We start from the raw sequence: 16,504 nt of genomic DNA, 5'->3' as shown, positions 1-16,504 counted from the left end.
GTAACCAATCTTTGAGAAATCGTTAGACGTTGTCCTGTCAAATTATTCTTGATTCATTCAGCAACTGAACAATCATGTTTCACTAAAAGATTTCCGTTTTGTTTTTAACGGTCCCTGTGGCATCAATATTTATTTTATACATCGCATATGTCATGATTCATTTTTCGTTTTAATTACACTTTTAATTATATATGCTTGGATATATAATTATAGGTTTATTTTTTGCTTTGTGGTAAATTTGCGTTTAAATAAAAATAATCACCTGTTTCAGGGTGTACAAACATTTTGTATATGAGTGTGGCAGTGTGCCTGGTCATTTGATCGATTTAACCAACCGTCATTCCTTGTTTGCTGTAGGCCATGTTTACATTGTTTCTTAACTCCATGTTTTGTGATAATAGCTGTAATTAATAAACACTGTGTATACATGTTTGCATGAGTTTTTATCACTTCAGACAAGAAAAAAAAATAAAATGATTTGATTGGCATTATTTGATAAATTTCAACAAATTATAAACAATTACATATTGTCTTGTATGTTTTTTTTTAAATTAAAAATCATAACATAGATCAAATGGCAAAGATATAAAAAGACATATCTTTTGTTCAATAGGTATGACCATATAATACCATAGGGTAATCCACAATATAGAATCAAAACCAAATATAATTTAAATAATCAAGGTCATTGTTATATTTGTGGTTTTAGAACAAACATAAAAGACCGCCAGCAAATACGTATGTTTTGTATATCAAGAACAAACAATCCTCGTGTTTTGAAAATAATCAATTTTATACGGGATTAAATTGTGTTCGCATAGAACCCCGTAATTACATCACAAGAAACAAGTTTGCTTCTTAAGTCTTTTGATTTGTTTTAACAATCTCAACCCCACCATCTTAAAAAAAAACAATATAACTCATGAACATTGTATGGTATGGTAACGTGAGCATTGATTTAATGTTTCAAGTGTATATTTATCTACCATTCGAAAAAGACTTAATCCACTATAGGGAAGGTATCGTATTTAATAATCCTGATTATTGCATGTAAATATTTGCTCTTTTAATCTCTATAACGTCACAAATTTAAACGAAACAAGTTTTCTGGTATTTAATTATTGATTGATATTAACGGGATTTTGAATATTAATAAAATTAATATATTCCAGTTAAAATTTTTTTTATTTATTTATTTATTTATTTATTTATTTATTTATTACAAATAACTTAAGATTAAAATTTTAAGCTAATTGGACTTGAAAGAGTTTTAAAATCGTTCTTTTTTTGTATCCTCAGATACACTCATGGTGAAGCCTTTATCCACCTACACTGAAAAAATATTTGTCTAATATGGAATATTATGCAAATTAAATTTTAGGACTAGAAATTTATGCAATGTTATGCAAATTTCTTAAATGCATAGGATCAACGATTTCTCCGCAAAAATATATAATATGCAAAATGGTAAAAAAGAATATCTGCATACCAATTCTTTTACAAACACATTTTTATGTGTTTTTCTTTGTTTGAAAAAAGTAGTGGCTGTATCTTAAAAAATACAATGCACATTAAACTAAGTTTTTATTTAAAAATACACAATTTGATTTTAGTACAGAATGGAGAAAAGAAGTATTTTGACACTACTTAGTTTTTTTTACAAATATTACTTTCATCTCTGGTAAATATTATTTAATTCCCAATTTGTAGTTTTTTCAATTGTGGGTCAAAATATGATTGTTAATTTTGACTGCATATTATTCAGCAGTACATCAAATTTTTCGGAAAAGCATACTTTTATAAATAGCGTTATGATGTATTAAACACAAAAAACTCTCTTAGAACTTGGTAAACATTTTCAGTCGTAAGATTTTCTTCTGATTGCATCTCAAAAGATACAGTGTGCATTTAAGGGTTAATTAAAATAAAATTTATTATCTTTGCTTTAATTTTTGTTCATTAAATTTAGGACACAAATTTATGAAATTTGCGTCCCATTGTTAAAGTCGTAGGTCTTTGAAGTAAAACATTTTCCTTAAAGTAAAGGAAACCATTTTAAATATAAAGAAATCGTTTTTAAAATTTGAGATAAGAATTATAATTTGCTCACACATGAATACATTTATGATGAATGAGATCTCCATCTTAATTTTGTTGATTCTAATATTGAAGCCAGAGGGGACCCTGAACATATGGATCCAAATAAACTTCTTTTGAGTATATGAACCTTAAGGTCACTCAAAAAAAGTTTACTTGGATCCAAAGATTTTGACCTTCCCTTAAGGATTGATTCCGAGCCAAAGATGCGGCTTCTTTAAAATAAAGAATCTAGAACCAATAAAATTAAAATTAGGAACAGTACTCATTTATCAAATTGTCATTCTCTTTTCGCGGTTTATTAATAAAGGTACTCACGTACAAACAAATGCCAGTTTAAAAATCCTAATTATAACGGATACTTCAAATTAAACATATTTTTCTTAATTCCAAAAAAAAAAACTACACAAAAGATGCTAAATCCTCAAACTAAGTCTTAGCCTCTATTTGAAGTGTTTTTATCTTAAATCTAAAGTTTCAATATTTCAGTTAATTTGATGACAATTTCTTTAAATCACAAATGTGTTTCTTTACTTTAGGGAAAATAAGCCTTAGTACAAGGTTAGGTTAGGTTAGGTTAGGTTAGGTTAGGTTAGGTTAGGTTAGGTTATGTGGCACCCCGATGTATCAGACTCACTTAGACTATTCAGTCCATTGTGATACCACAGTGGTGAACTTCTCCCTTATCACTGAGTGCTGCCCGATTCCATGTTAAGCTCAATGACAAGGGACCTCCTTTTTAGAGCCGAGTCCGAACGGCGTTCCACATTCCAGTGAAACCACTTAGAGAAGCTTTGAAGCCCTCAGAAATGTCACTAGCATTACCGAGGTGGGATAATCCACCGCTGAAAAACTTTTTTTTTGGTGTTCGGTCGTAGCAGGAATCGAACCCACGACCTTGTGTATGCAAGGCGGGCATGCTAACCATTGCACCACGGTGGCTCCCTTAGTCTTAGTACAAAGATTGTGTCCTAAATTTAATGAAAAAATTTTGAAACAAAGATTATAAACTGTATTTTAACTAAAATTTCATTATTTTAAAGAAATTTGTCCTTAATATTTTGTAAATTTCGCATTCTTAAATTAAGGTTGCGTAATCTTTAATATCACGTAAATATTTTTTATACATTAAACATCTGATCAAGATTTTCTCTAGGACCTAATTATACCATGTGATATGATTTTATAGAAGTGAAGTAATTCATAAAATCCATATTTTCATAGCTTAATATCCACACTGAAAAAATTATGCCCTGTTCCAAAGATTTTGTCTTTACTTTAAAAATGTTGGTATTGATTCCAAGCCAAAGAACCGGAGAATACATGTAAGGATACTTTTAAGACACAATTCTCTTTTAAATTTGGGGTTTGTGTACTTGCTTCTTGGCAGCAAATTTTAATTTTTCGCTTTTTCAGCTTTTTTTCTTCATATGCTATAAAATTCCTTTAAAAACGAGTTAATGAAGACTTTTTTTTTCCAAATTAAGACTCGACTTCCAATAGAAATTATTGTATGTTTCAAGTAAAAAACGTGTTGAAAAACATGTTCTATATTTGAACGATTTTTTTCTTTGTAGTCAACATGCTAAATTAAAACTAAAGATGTCATATACTAACCAACACTACACAAATGGTAATTATAAAATCTGTGCAAAGCTGCACGTAAACCGGCGTAAGATATATAGGACATATATCTATATCTTCACCGATTTCAATCAAATTTGGCACAATTGACGGCAGGATCCGTGTGCAAAATTTTAAGCAATTCGATATAAAAGTCTGCACTGAAAGCATAATGTCGCGAGGCCAAAGATTTCATGTCTTTAAAAAAACCAATCGCAAACATTGATATATCAATTCGCTTTTTTAATTGAATTTATTAATTTGTTAATTAACTTTGGTGATTGAAACTATTATCTCAACTTGGTGATTGATACACATCGAAATATTGCTCTAAGACCCCATAAAGTATATATTCTGGGTCGTGGTGAACTTCGAGTCGATCTAACTATGTCCGTCTGTTCGTCGGTTGAAATCACGCTAACATCCGAACGAAACAAGCTATCGACGTGAAACTTGGCATAAGTAGTTGTTATTGATGTAGGTAGGATGGTATTGCAAATAGGCCATATTGGACCACTTTTACATATAACCCCAATATAAACCGACCTCCAGATTTAGCATGGTCTCTAACTACCACGCAGAAGTTTATCCATATCGGTCTATAGTTATATATAGCTCCCATATAAACCGATCCCCAGATTTGATCTCCGGAGCCCCTTGGAGGAGCAAAATTCATCCGATCTGGTTGAAATTTGGTACGTGGTGTTAGTATATGGTCCTTTACAACCGTGAAAAAAATATCCATATCTGTCCATAATTATATATAGCCTCCATATAAACTGATTCCCAGATTTGACCTCCGGCGCCTCTTGCAGGAGCAAAATTCATTCGATGCGGTTGAAATTTGGTACTTTGTGCTAGTATATGGCCGCTAACAACCATACCAAAATTGGTCCCTATCGCACTGAAAAAAAAGCATACTCGGATCCAAAGATTTTGTCTTTACTTTAAAAAATTTGGTATTGATTCCGAGCCAAAGAAGCGGAGAATACAAGTAAGGATACTTTTAAGACACAATTCTCTTTTAAATTCAGGTTTTGTGTACTTGCTTCTAGGAAGCAAATTTTAATTTTTCACTTTCTCAGCTTTTTTTCTTCATATGCTATCAAAGTCCTTTAAAAACGAGTTAACGGCAACTTTATTTTCCAAATTAGGACTCGACTTCCAGTAGAAATTATACTATGTTTGAAGTAAAAAACTTCTTTAAAATAAAGTTTTGAAAAACATGTCCTATATTTGAACAATTATTTGCTTTGTAGTCAAGATGCAAAAAGACAACAAATTTAAAGACAATTTCATTAAATTTAAAAAATTTTTCTGAATTATTAAAGTCAAGTCGACCTTAGTCTATAAATTTTTTCTTTCATGTTAAGATACCCATTTTTAAGTCAAATCACTTAATTGTAAGGACAATACGATGTTCCCAATAGAAGGTTCGTGGCGATTTTGAATAAATTTCCAACACAGGTTAAAGTTTAGCGAAATCCATTTATTTCTTTATTGCTTATTCTAAGCGCAACCATATGTTTTAATTCCTTAAAATTAATACATTTATTAAATATTTTTAAAGTTCAAGGTTATGTACATACTTATTGGTATCAAAATCACCAACTTATTTTTAAAGTTTTTTCTAGAAGAATCTTTGCTTCTGGTTAATTCAACCAACTATTGTAGAAAGAAAGAATGGGTTTAAGAAATGTGACAATGAAGTATGGTTAAAGTTGGTAATGATATTAATGATTCGATAATCGGAATCGATTCGTCAATTAAAATTAAATTCACAACACAGGGTGACCAGTGGCGGTAACACCCCCCTGCAGTATTACTAGAAGCTTTCGTAGGAATACTCTCAATTTTTAGCCACATCCAAAACCGCTAATCTGGCAGCGGGTCTCACTAATACACCGTTGGATGTAAGAATTTTTGCGCTACGAACTTGCCCATCTTTTGCTATGGAAGTTTCAACAACTTTTCCTCTAAGCCACACGTTCCTTGGACTCGACGGGTCGACCACAATAACCAGATCGCCAACACTTATTGGTTTTGCTTTCTCATGCCACTTTGACCGAAATGTTAATGATGGTAAATATTCTTTGACCCATCGCCGCCAAAATCTTTCGGCATACTGTTGAGAATACAACCAATTGTTCCTCAGTGCAACTCCACTATCATCATACATTGCTAAAGGCTTCATACCGTTAGAAGAACCAACTAAAAAATGGTTTGGTGTGATTGCCTCACCATTCTCATTATCGATGGGTACATACACAAGAGGCCGTGAGTTTATAATATTTTCCACCTCCGCCATCATACCTCGCAGTAACTCTTCATTTGGTATTCTAGTTGGCGTAATATTATAGTAAACAGTTTTTATGGATCGCACAAGCCTTTCCCATGCGCCACCCATATGTGGTGACGATGGGGGATTAAAATTCCATTTTGTTGTTGTGGTGGTGAATTTACGAACCAACTCATTTTTGTCAACCTCCTTTGCCGCTTCGCGTAGTTCCCTTTCTGCACTAACAAAATTTGTGCCGTTGTCACTGTAGAACTCATTTGGAATCCCACGGCGACACATGAAATTTCTAATTGCCATAATGCATGATGATGTATTAAGTGTGGTGACTATTTCAATGTGGATGGCTCTCATCGTCAAGCAGGTGAATAGAGCACCATATCTTTTCTCCGTATGCCTGCCGACTGTAACCATAATTGGGCCGAAGTAATCTAACCCCGTGTACGAAAAGGGAGCACAAAATGCCGCAAGTCGGGCTGTCGGCAACCTTGCCATTTGAGGAATGGTTGGAGCAGCTTTCCTTATTTTGCATATCTGACAATTTTTTACAACTCTTTTGAGAACCGCTCTTAATTTAGGTATGTAGAATTTTTGTCGAATCTCATTAACCACTGTTTCGTGGTTCATATGGTGAAAATGTGAATGGAAATCATTAATTAACAGCATTGTTATGCGGCTAGCTCTGGGCAAAATAGTTGGATTTCTTGTATCTTCCGAAATCCATGCTTCATTTAAGCGCCCGTCAACCCGAAGAATATCGCATTCATCCAAAAAAGGTGAAACTTTGTATATAGAACTAGCCTTACTTACTCGTTTGTTCATTTTGAGAGCGTGAATTTCATCCGAATAAAATTCTAGTTGTGCCAAGCGAAACAATACACTTTCTGCCTTTAAAATTTCTTCAGATGTTAGTTCTTTGTGTTTTTGTTTCTTTTTGATAATATTACAAAATCGCAATACGTATGCAGTGGTTCTCAAAAGTCTTTTCCATTTCGAAAATCGATCGATTTCTATAATTGGTGTTGTGTCCACGTGTAGTAGAACCGTCTCTCTTGATTCGATTTTTGGTGGAACCAATTCTATTTTTTCTGAAGGCCACTCACTTTTCGGTTTTAGAAGAAAATTCGGTCCCTTAAACCAACGACTCTCAGCAGAAATATCAGGCTTTCTTGCCCATTTAGTTGCCTCGTCAGCTACGTTTTCTTTGCCTGTTATCCAATTCCACTCACCCAATTCAGTAGTTTCGAGAATCTCACTTACTCGGAGGGCAACAAACTGGTGGTATTTTTTGTTATTATAAGTGAGCCAACTTAGGACCGTCCTTGAATCGGACCAAAAATATTTCCTATTTATTTTGATAGAATGATTGCTTATTATGGTGTTTGCAAATCGGGTACCAATGAGAGCAGCCATGAGTTCTAAACGAGGTATTGAGATAACACGCAATGGAGCAACTCTCGTTTTAGAACCGACTAATGAGCAAACCACACTCTCACCATTAACTATTCGAAGATAAGCTACTGCGGCGTAGCCGTTCTCGCTTGCATCTACAAACGTGTGTAGCTCGACTTCTGTGTTGTTGTAATCAGATATACACTTGAGATAACATCGCTGAATGCTCACGTTCTCTAATTCCGGTAGATGTTGTAACCATTTTATCCATTTTTCATTTTGTTCTTTCTTGATGGGTTCATCCCACTCAACCCCGGATTTCCAAATTTCTTGAAGAATTATTTTGAGGTACATGAGGAAGTTGCCGACTAAACCCAGCGGGTCATAAATTGCCATTAAAATTTTCAATATTTGCCTTTTGGTTGCATATTTTCTACCGCAGACTACATCATTCTCTAAAATATGAGGGGATATTTTAAAGACAATTTTATCCGTTGGAGGATTCCAAAAAACACCCAAAATTTTTTCAGTTTCCTTGTCCGATCCGATGTTAAGCTGTTTTTGTGATTTTGCTAGTTGGCCTTCTAGTCGTTCAATAACAGCTGGTACGTTGGAGCACCAATTTCTTAAATTGAAGCCAGCTTGCCTTTGTATAAAATGGGTTTCTTTTGCTATTTGAATTGCTTGTTCTGGTGTATCTGTAGAGTAAAGGAAGTCGTCTACGTAATGATTTTCCTTAACTGCCGACGCTGCTTGTGGTAGCTTTTCTTCGAATTTTGCGGCATTTACATTTTTTATATATTGGGAGATACAAGGAGAACAAGATGCTCCGAAGGTCATCACATTCATAATGTACACGTCTGGCTCCACATCCGTTTGGCAGTTTCGCCATAGAAAACGCTGAACGTGCCTATCTTCTTCCCGAATAAACACCTGGTGAAACATTTGCTCGATGTCACCGCAGATCGCTACTGATCTTTCTCTAAATTTATACAAAATGGCTTGAAGTGAGCATAAAAAATCTGGGCCTTTAAGCAACATTGAATTTAAAGAGACCCCGTTAAACTTCGCCGCTGCGTCCCATACAATTCTACACTTGCCTGGTTTGTTTTTATTACATACGGGAAATATTGGCAAGTACCAAACCCTTTGAAACTTTTCAGTTGGGTCAATCTTGCTAATAAAACCCTTTGCTAGATAATTTCTCAAAGTTTCCACGAATGTATTCAACAAGTCTTTATTTTTCAATAATTTATTTTCGAGACAGACAAGTCTCTTTTTTGCCATCTCATAATTATCTGGAAATAACACTTCGTCATAACGCCACAACAGTGATGTTTGGTAATGTCCGTCCGCACGCTGATGGGTAAATGTTTTTAGTATATTCATTGATTTTTCATCTTCTTTATTTGTATGTTGTTTCACAAAATTTATGCCCAAATTTTCAACGTTATAAAATAATTTCACCATCTGGTGTATTTTGGAGTCGTTCTCTGAACATTCGCAAATATGCATAGAGAAGGGTGAGTAGGGTGAATCGCCGCAGGGGCCAAACACAGTCCAACCAAGCGCTGTCTTTATGGCAATTGGTTTCCCTACCCCTCCTTCTCTAACTTTATTACAAATTGTCAAATTCGCATTGTTCAATCCAATAAGAATTTTTGGAGTAGCAGCACAATAGCTTTCGATGGGTAACCCTTTTAAATAAGAGTATTTCTGGCAAAGAGATTCATAGTCCATCGATTGTTCAGGCAATAAAAGTTGTTTCACAGACCGTACATCAAGTGAAAATGGTTTTTTATTTTGTCCTGATACTCGTATTTGCAGTCGTTGTGACTTACTCTCAGTCCGTTTCACATTAGCCGTCCATTTAAGACAGAGCTGTTCAGTTTCACCTTTTAAATCTAATTGATTTAAAATATTCTCTTCTATTAAGCTAGTTGACGACCCGTCATCTAAAAATGCAAAAGTATGTACGACTTTGTTGTTGTTGCCATGAATACATACTGGTAATACTTTAAAGAGGAGTGGTTGTTTCGTGACGTCATGAGGGTTCAGATTTTCCTCTTCTTTGTTTATATTAATCTCTTTTGTATCCACTCTCTTCTCATTACTTCTCTCTGGATGCATGTGTGGTGAGTTTCTTGAGCCATGCAATAAGTGGTGATGTTTATATTGGCACCCATCGACGTTACAGTTCTTGTTTTTGTTGTAGCAAACACCTGAGTGTTTTCTTAAGCAGTGCTTGCACAAATCAAATTGCTTTATTGCATTCCACCTTTCTTTACGATCGTACTCAAGGAATTTTTGACAATTAGCAATGTTATTACAATCTCCCTTACATACATGACATTTCTTTTTCTTCTCATCTCCGTGAGTGTTTACATACTCGTTTTTTTGTTTACGATTGTGGGTAGATGAAGAATGAATATTATTTTCAACATTAACGGTACTAGCTGAAAGGCCAATGTCAAAAATCCATGCAGAAAAATCAAGTAAGTTTACTTTTTTCCCACTTTGCTGTAAAATTAATTTTTGTGCTCCCCAGTTGATTTGATAGTATGGTGGTAATTTGGATATAAGCTCTTGGAGTAGAGATGAATCGTTAAGCTCATCATCAAGGCCACAGGCTTCAATTGTGGATTGAAGACCTTTAACGTGAATAGCAAAATTTGTAATTGATTCCATTTTATTCGGATTGACGGATGGAAGTGATTTTATTTTACTTTTTAGTGCAAATAATATTTTATCGGGCTGGCCGTACAAAACTTTCAAAATTGAAATTGCATGGGAGACACACGAAGGATGGACTAGTATACGTTTGACGGCTTCTAATGCCTCTCCACGTAATGCCCGTTGCAGACGTATGAGGTTTTCTGCATCAGTTAGACCACAGACGGCGGTGGACCATTCGTACGTGGAATTGAACAAGGGCCATTCTTCGGGTGAGCCTGAAGAGGTGGGTAGTTCCTTTGGTACGGTTTGACGAGCGTGTAGTTGGTCAGATGTTAGTCTGCGTTGGGTTGTTGATGGCTGTTCCAAGTGTGGCTGGGATGTATCAGGCAAGTTATGAGAACCTGGTGGTGTTTGTTGAAAATTACCGCTGTCTTTAATACAGCTAGGGTTTGCCGGTTGTACCAAATGATGTTTGTTATTATGGAGACCAAATGATGTTTGTTGTACGTTACTGCTGTCACGAAAAGAGCATTGAGTTGTAGGATGTACATTCTGACGTTTTGTCGAATGAAGTGCAAACATTGGATCAATAAAATCGAACGAATTATTGTTGTTATTCGTATTATTGGCTTGCGATGGTACCATGTTGTGGGCAACAGCTGACATAAACGGGTAGGTTGTGGGCATGCATTCCGGGGCTTTTGCGGCCATTGAGGTTAAGTTTGGTATGTCAGCCTCTACATTTGGGGTAAGTAACATATCTACAGCAGATTTTCCCAAATTCACACCCATTTCATTTACGCCAACTATGGTACGATCTATTTCTGGAGATTCCTCGAGCTCTTCCAAAATTTTATACTTCTTGGCTAGGTATTCTTGATCCCTTTTTGCTGCAAGTTCTCGTTCCTCCTCCAATCTTTTGAGTTCAAGAGCTGTTTTACTATTACACGAAATGTGTGAAATACTAGAGGAGCGTGAGCTTCCACAAGATCTTATGCTTTTACTGGAGCGGAGTGTGCACACTGAAAAAACAGTGAACCCACCAGGAAAGATAACTTTCGATTAATTTTAGAAAATTTTGAATTTTTTTAGAAAATTTTAACTAAACAGTATTACAAGCGCTGGCATCACTCCGATATGGTAAAAATAAGTAAATATTTTTCGACAAATTCAAGAAAATTTATTAGACATAACTAAGTTTTTGCACTTGTTAAAGAAAATTTTGTAGTTTTAAGAGAAATCTTGGAGTTCAAAATTGCAAGAATGTCTTTAGTGCCATACGAAGTTCATGATGAACACATTTTTGGTAAAATTTACAAATTTAAAGAAATAACGAACTATTTTGTGAGAAATACGAAATTAGGAAACCTTTATGCTTTATTTTTGTATAATTTTTTCCTGTGTTTTAGTTCATTTAACTAACGTACGCAAAAAATTATTTGAGTAAAGTAAACTTTTTCCAAACATAATGATTCTATGAACTAATATAGAGTTAAATTGGCTTTAGTGAAATAGAGAGTTCACTTTTTTTTGAGTGCAGGGTGGACAAGTCCATGAGTTGAAAGGTTCCGAAGCTTTGCTACAATTTTCGTGGTAAGGCTTTTGGCAATCACGGCAACATACAACAGTTCCATTAATAGACTCGTGGCAAAGTTGGCACAATATTGTGGATGCTTTCTGGTTGGCGACGTTGAGGTTATGTGGTTCGCCCTGACCTATAGAAGAGTCCATTTTAGTACTTACGTGTGGCTTAGGATATGTCACAATCAGCTTCGTGGAATTCGGCAGCTTATCTTCTCTTTCCAGGTCAATACCAGTTAAGACGAGGGAGTCCTCAATAAGAATTAAAAAATTTTGTTCCCAATAGAAGGTTCGTGGCGATTTTGAATAAATTTCCAACACAGGTTAAAGTTTAGCGAAATCCATTTATTTCTTTATTGCTTATTCTAAGCGCAACCATATGTTTTAATTCCTTAAAATTAATACATTTATTAAATATTTTTAAAGTTCAAGGTTATGTACATACTTATTGGTATCAAAATCACCAACTTATTTTTAAAGTTTTTTCTAGAAGAATCTTTGCTTCTGGTTAATTCAACCAACTATTGTAGAAAGAAAGAATGGGTTTAAGAAATGTGACAATGAAGTATGGTTAAAGTTGGTAATGATATTAATGATTCGATAATCGGAATCGATTCGTCAATTAAAATTAAATTCACAACACAGGGTGACCAGTGGCGGTAACAACGACTTCATTGAAAAGTTTATCGACTTTTGGACAAGGAAAATAACTTTATTTTAGAGAAATGCGTCTTCTATGCTAAGCAAAATTTGTATTCGTATTTTAAAGACATGAAATCTTTGACCTCACGACAAAATTTTTTTAAGTGCGGTCTATAGTTACATATAGCCCCAAGATAAACCTATCCCCAATCAATTAACAAGTATATACGGCCGTAAGTTCGGCCAGGCCGAAGCTTATATACCCTCCATCATGGATTGCGTAGAAACTTCATCTAAACACTGCCATCCGCAATCGAATTACTTAAGTTGCGGTAACGCTTGCCGGTGGCAAGGTATCTTAAAACCTCCTAACACCATCTTCTAAATTGTATGTAAGTCCATACGTGGTATATATTAAATCAAAAAAGATCGATCCAATACGTATATAATTCAGTTTGACAAAGTAGACATAAAATTTTGACAAAATTTTCTACAGAAATAAAATTTTAACAAAATTTTCTATAGAAATAACATTTTCACAAAATTTTCTATAGAAATAAAAATTTTGACAAAATTTTCTATAGAAAGACAATTTTGACAAAAATTTCTACAGAAATAAAATTTTAACAAAATTTTCTATAGAAATAAACTATTGACAAAATTTTCTATAGAAAAAAAATCTTGGTAGATTATTTTTGGCTCGAGTGGCAACCATGATTATGAACCGAATAAAATTTGAACAAAATTTTCTATAGAAATAAAATTTTGACAAAATTTTCTATAGAAATAAAATTTTGACAATGATTAAAATTTTATTATGAACCGAATAAAATTTTAACAAAATTTTCTCTAGAAATACAATTTTGACAAAATTTTCTATAGAAATAAAATTTTGGTAGATTATTTTTGGCTCTAGTGGCAACCATGATTATGAACCGATATGGACCAATTTTTGTGTGATTGGACCAATTTTGGTATGGTTGTTAGCGACCCTATACTAACACCACGTGCCTAATTTGAACCAGATCGGATGAATTTTGCTCCTCCAAGAGGCTCCGGAGGTCAAATCTGGAGAATGTTTTATATGGGTGCTATATATAATTATGGACCGATATGGACCAATTCTGGCACGGTTGTTAAGGATCATATACTAACACCATGTTCCAAATTACAACCGGATTGGATGAAATTTGCTTCTCTTTGAGACTTCACAAGCCAAATCTGGGGATCGGTTTATATGGGGGCTATATATAATTATGAACCGATGTGGACCAATTTTTGCATGGTTGTTAGAGACCATATACCAATATCATGTACCGAATTTCAGGCGGATCGGATGAAATTTGCTTCACTTTGAGGTTCCGCAACCCAAATCTGGGGATCGGTTTATACGGGCGCCATATATAATTACGGACCGATGTGGACCAATTTTTGCACGGTTGTTAGAGACCATACCATGTACCAAATTTCTGCCGGATCGAATGCAATTTGCTCCTCTTTGAGGCTTCGCAAGCCAAATCTGGAGATCGGTTTATATGGGGTCTATATATAATTATGGACCGATGTGGACCAATTTTTGCATGGTTGTTAGAGACCATATACCAACATCATATACAAAATTTCAGCCGGATCGGATGAAATTTGCTTCTTTTTGAGGCTCCGCAAGCCAAATCTTGGGATCGGTTTATATGGGGGCAACATGTTATATAATTATGGACCGATGTGGACCAATTTTTGCGTGATTGTTAGAGACCATATACCAACACCATGTACCAAATTTCAGCCGGATCGGATGAAATATGCTTCCCTTAGAGGCTCCACAAGCCAAATCTGGGGATCGGTTTATATGGGGGCTATATATAATTATGGACCGATGTGAACCAATTTTTGCATGGTTGTTGGAGACCATATACCAACATCATGTACCAAATTTCAGCCGGATCGGATGAAATTTTCTTCTCTTTGAGTCTCCGCAAGCCAAATCTGGGGATCGGTTTATATGGGGGCTATACGTAAAAGTGGACCGATATGGCCCATTTTCAATACCATCCGACCTACATCGATAACAACTACTTGTGTCAAGTTTCAAGTCGATAGCTTGTTTCGTTCGGAAGGGTATAAAAATTGGTCCATATCGGTTCGTAATTGTATATAGCCCTTTATAAAGCGACCTCCATATTTAAATTCGGCACTCTAATTACCGCGCAAAACTTCATATCCGTTTGTAGGTATTTGTACACTCTCCTATATACCATATACCGGGTCAAGAACTGAATTATATACGTATTTAATCTGTTGTTTTTTTTTCTTATATATACCACATATAGACTAACTTACAATTTAGAAGACGACGCCAAGAAACTTTAAGATACCTTGTCATTGGCAAGTATTACCTCAACCCAAGTAATTCGATTGGGGATGGCAGTCTTTAGTAAAAGTTTCTACTCAATCCATGGTGGAGGGTACATAAGATTCGAACTTATACTTTGTTATATCTAATTTTTGTAATTTGAAAATGTTTTTAGGGTATATGGATACGTCAGTTCAAATATTTGTGATATAATCATAATATGGCACCAAATTATTAATAAAAAATTGTAATACTCGTAGTTTGCATAACCTTCTTAAAAGTACTTTCATGGAAAAGAAAAAGTGAAACGGCACAGGTTCAAATTCTCGCGAGAACGAGCTTTATTTTTTATTGATTTTCTTTTCTTGTTTGGGATATTTAAAACAACAAACTTGATGGAGGATCCTATGATACGACTAAAAAATATATGTGGAACACCTTACAATTTTTTGCTGGGTAGTTATTGATCATGTCATACAAAAGTCAAAAAAGTTTATGTGGATCCCAAAAGAAATCTCTGCAGTTACCCAATAAATCGTTATGCAAATTTAAAGTTAACAAAAAAGGTGTTTTTATTTATCATATTTTGGGAAAAAACACCAAATCAAATAACACCTGAGCCAGACAAACAATAACGTTTTTGTTTACAAAAAAAAAAACAAAGAAAAAATATAAAAAATTCAACTTAACACTTAAATAAATCCTTCAATACAAAACAAAAATCATATGCAAAACCGAAAAAGCTATACAAATTGAAAGTTTATTTTCTTTTTTGGACGTTTTTTTTTTTTGCAAAGCAAATATTTTTCTGTTTAGTGTTTTATGTAACAAATTTTTGATATCTCCCACCTCCATGCAACAGGCGGTGGCCCAAGGAAAACACACAAAAAAAATTTCAGACTAACAAATGAGAAAAGCAAAGAAAAACCAATCTCCTTGCAACACATGGCTAAATAATTTATGACTTTGTTTGAGAAAAAGTATAGACGGTCTTAAACTAACTTATCGATTGTGGTAAAACAATACCTTGCTTTTGAAAAGCAAATTCTAAGCACTAAATCTATCCTTAAATCAACCTAGAGACCCAGTGCCATAGTAAAGGGATTTGAAATCTATGGAATATTGCTACTGTTTCTAGTTTTGCATAACAAATTCGTATACGAAATGTAATTGTTAAACCAGTACACAGTATATTCCAAAAAAAAATGTATCTGCCATACCATATCCATTACAAATCTTCAAGCGGAACATGTTCTATTGACAAAAAAATATAAAATCTTTAGATCTTGATCGTTTTATATAGAGGACTCTCTAAGTAATTATGAGCAACTATAAATAAAAAAGTAGCATTGGCTACAAAGGACATCAGCTAAGGATCGTAGAATATATGTTTCTTCCTGAGCCTTAAGGAGTAAAATTTTTGGGGATCGGTTTGTATAGGGGATATATAATTACGGACCGATATGAGCTAATATTGTTGAGGGCACAGGCTCGTAATTTATAACAAGTTTTAAACTTCATTTTACTTATTTAATTTTATAGCAAATTAAGAAAATATCTTAATATTTATAATTTCGAACTCTTTTGAAGTTCATGCGACTACCGAACATTATTGATTATTTATTATTATGTTGTGTACTCTGATATAGTTTAAATACTCTGAAATAGATTTAGTTACTTTTTCTTTTAAGTAACGAATGTTGTACTTACATATATCATAAAATTAATTTAATAATTTTTTGTTTATAAATGGTACACTGAAAAACAGTGAACCCACAATTAAAACAAATTTTGTTTAATTTTAGAAATTCAACGAATATGTACTACAATCGCAGATTTGACGCCGA

General features: G+C 34.1%; 1 protein-coding gene across 1 annotated transcript in view; it reads right to left on the bottom strand.

Annotated features, from left to right (window-relative positions):
* Positions 1–5,569: 5,569 nt before the first annotated feature.
* The window catches only part of LOC142225073 (uncharacterized), a 49,218-nt gene continuing 38,283 nt past the window's right edge, over positions 5,570–16,504 (bottom strand). Inside the window, exons 5-7 of the mRNA XM_075294848.1 lie at positions 10,228–11,024; positions 7,120–10,059; positions 5,570–6,420 (exon numbers count right to left, since the gene is read on the bottom strand). Coding sequence (XP_075150963.1) covers positions 5,570–6,420; positions 7,120–10,059; positions 10,228–11,024 — 4,588 coding nt within the window. The remainder of the gene's footprint in view (positions 6,421–7,119; positions 10,060–10,227; positions 11,025–16,504) is intronic.

The sequence above is a fragment of the Haematobia irritans genome, chromosome 2, assembly GCF_050003625.1.
Source record: "Haematobia irritans isolate KBUSLIRL chromosome 2, ASM5000362v1, whole genome shotgun sequence".
Taxonomy (NCBI): Eukaryota; Metazoa; Arthropoda; class Insecta; order Diptera; family Muscidae; genus Haematobia; species Haematobia irritans.
The sequence above is the reverse complement of the archived record's forward strand: the minus strand, read 5'-3'. Positions and strand labels throughout refer to the sequence as shown.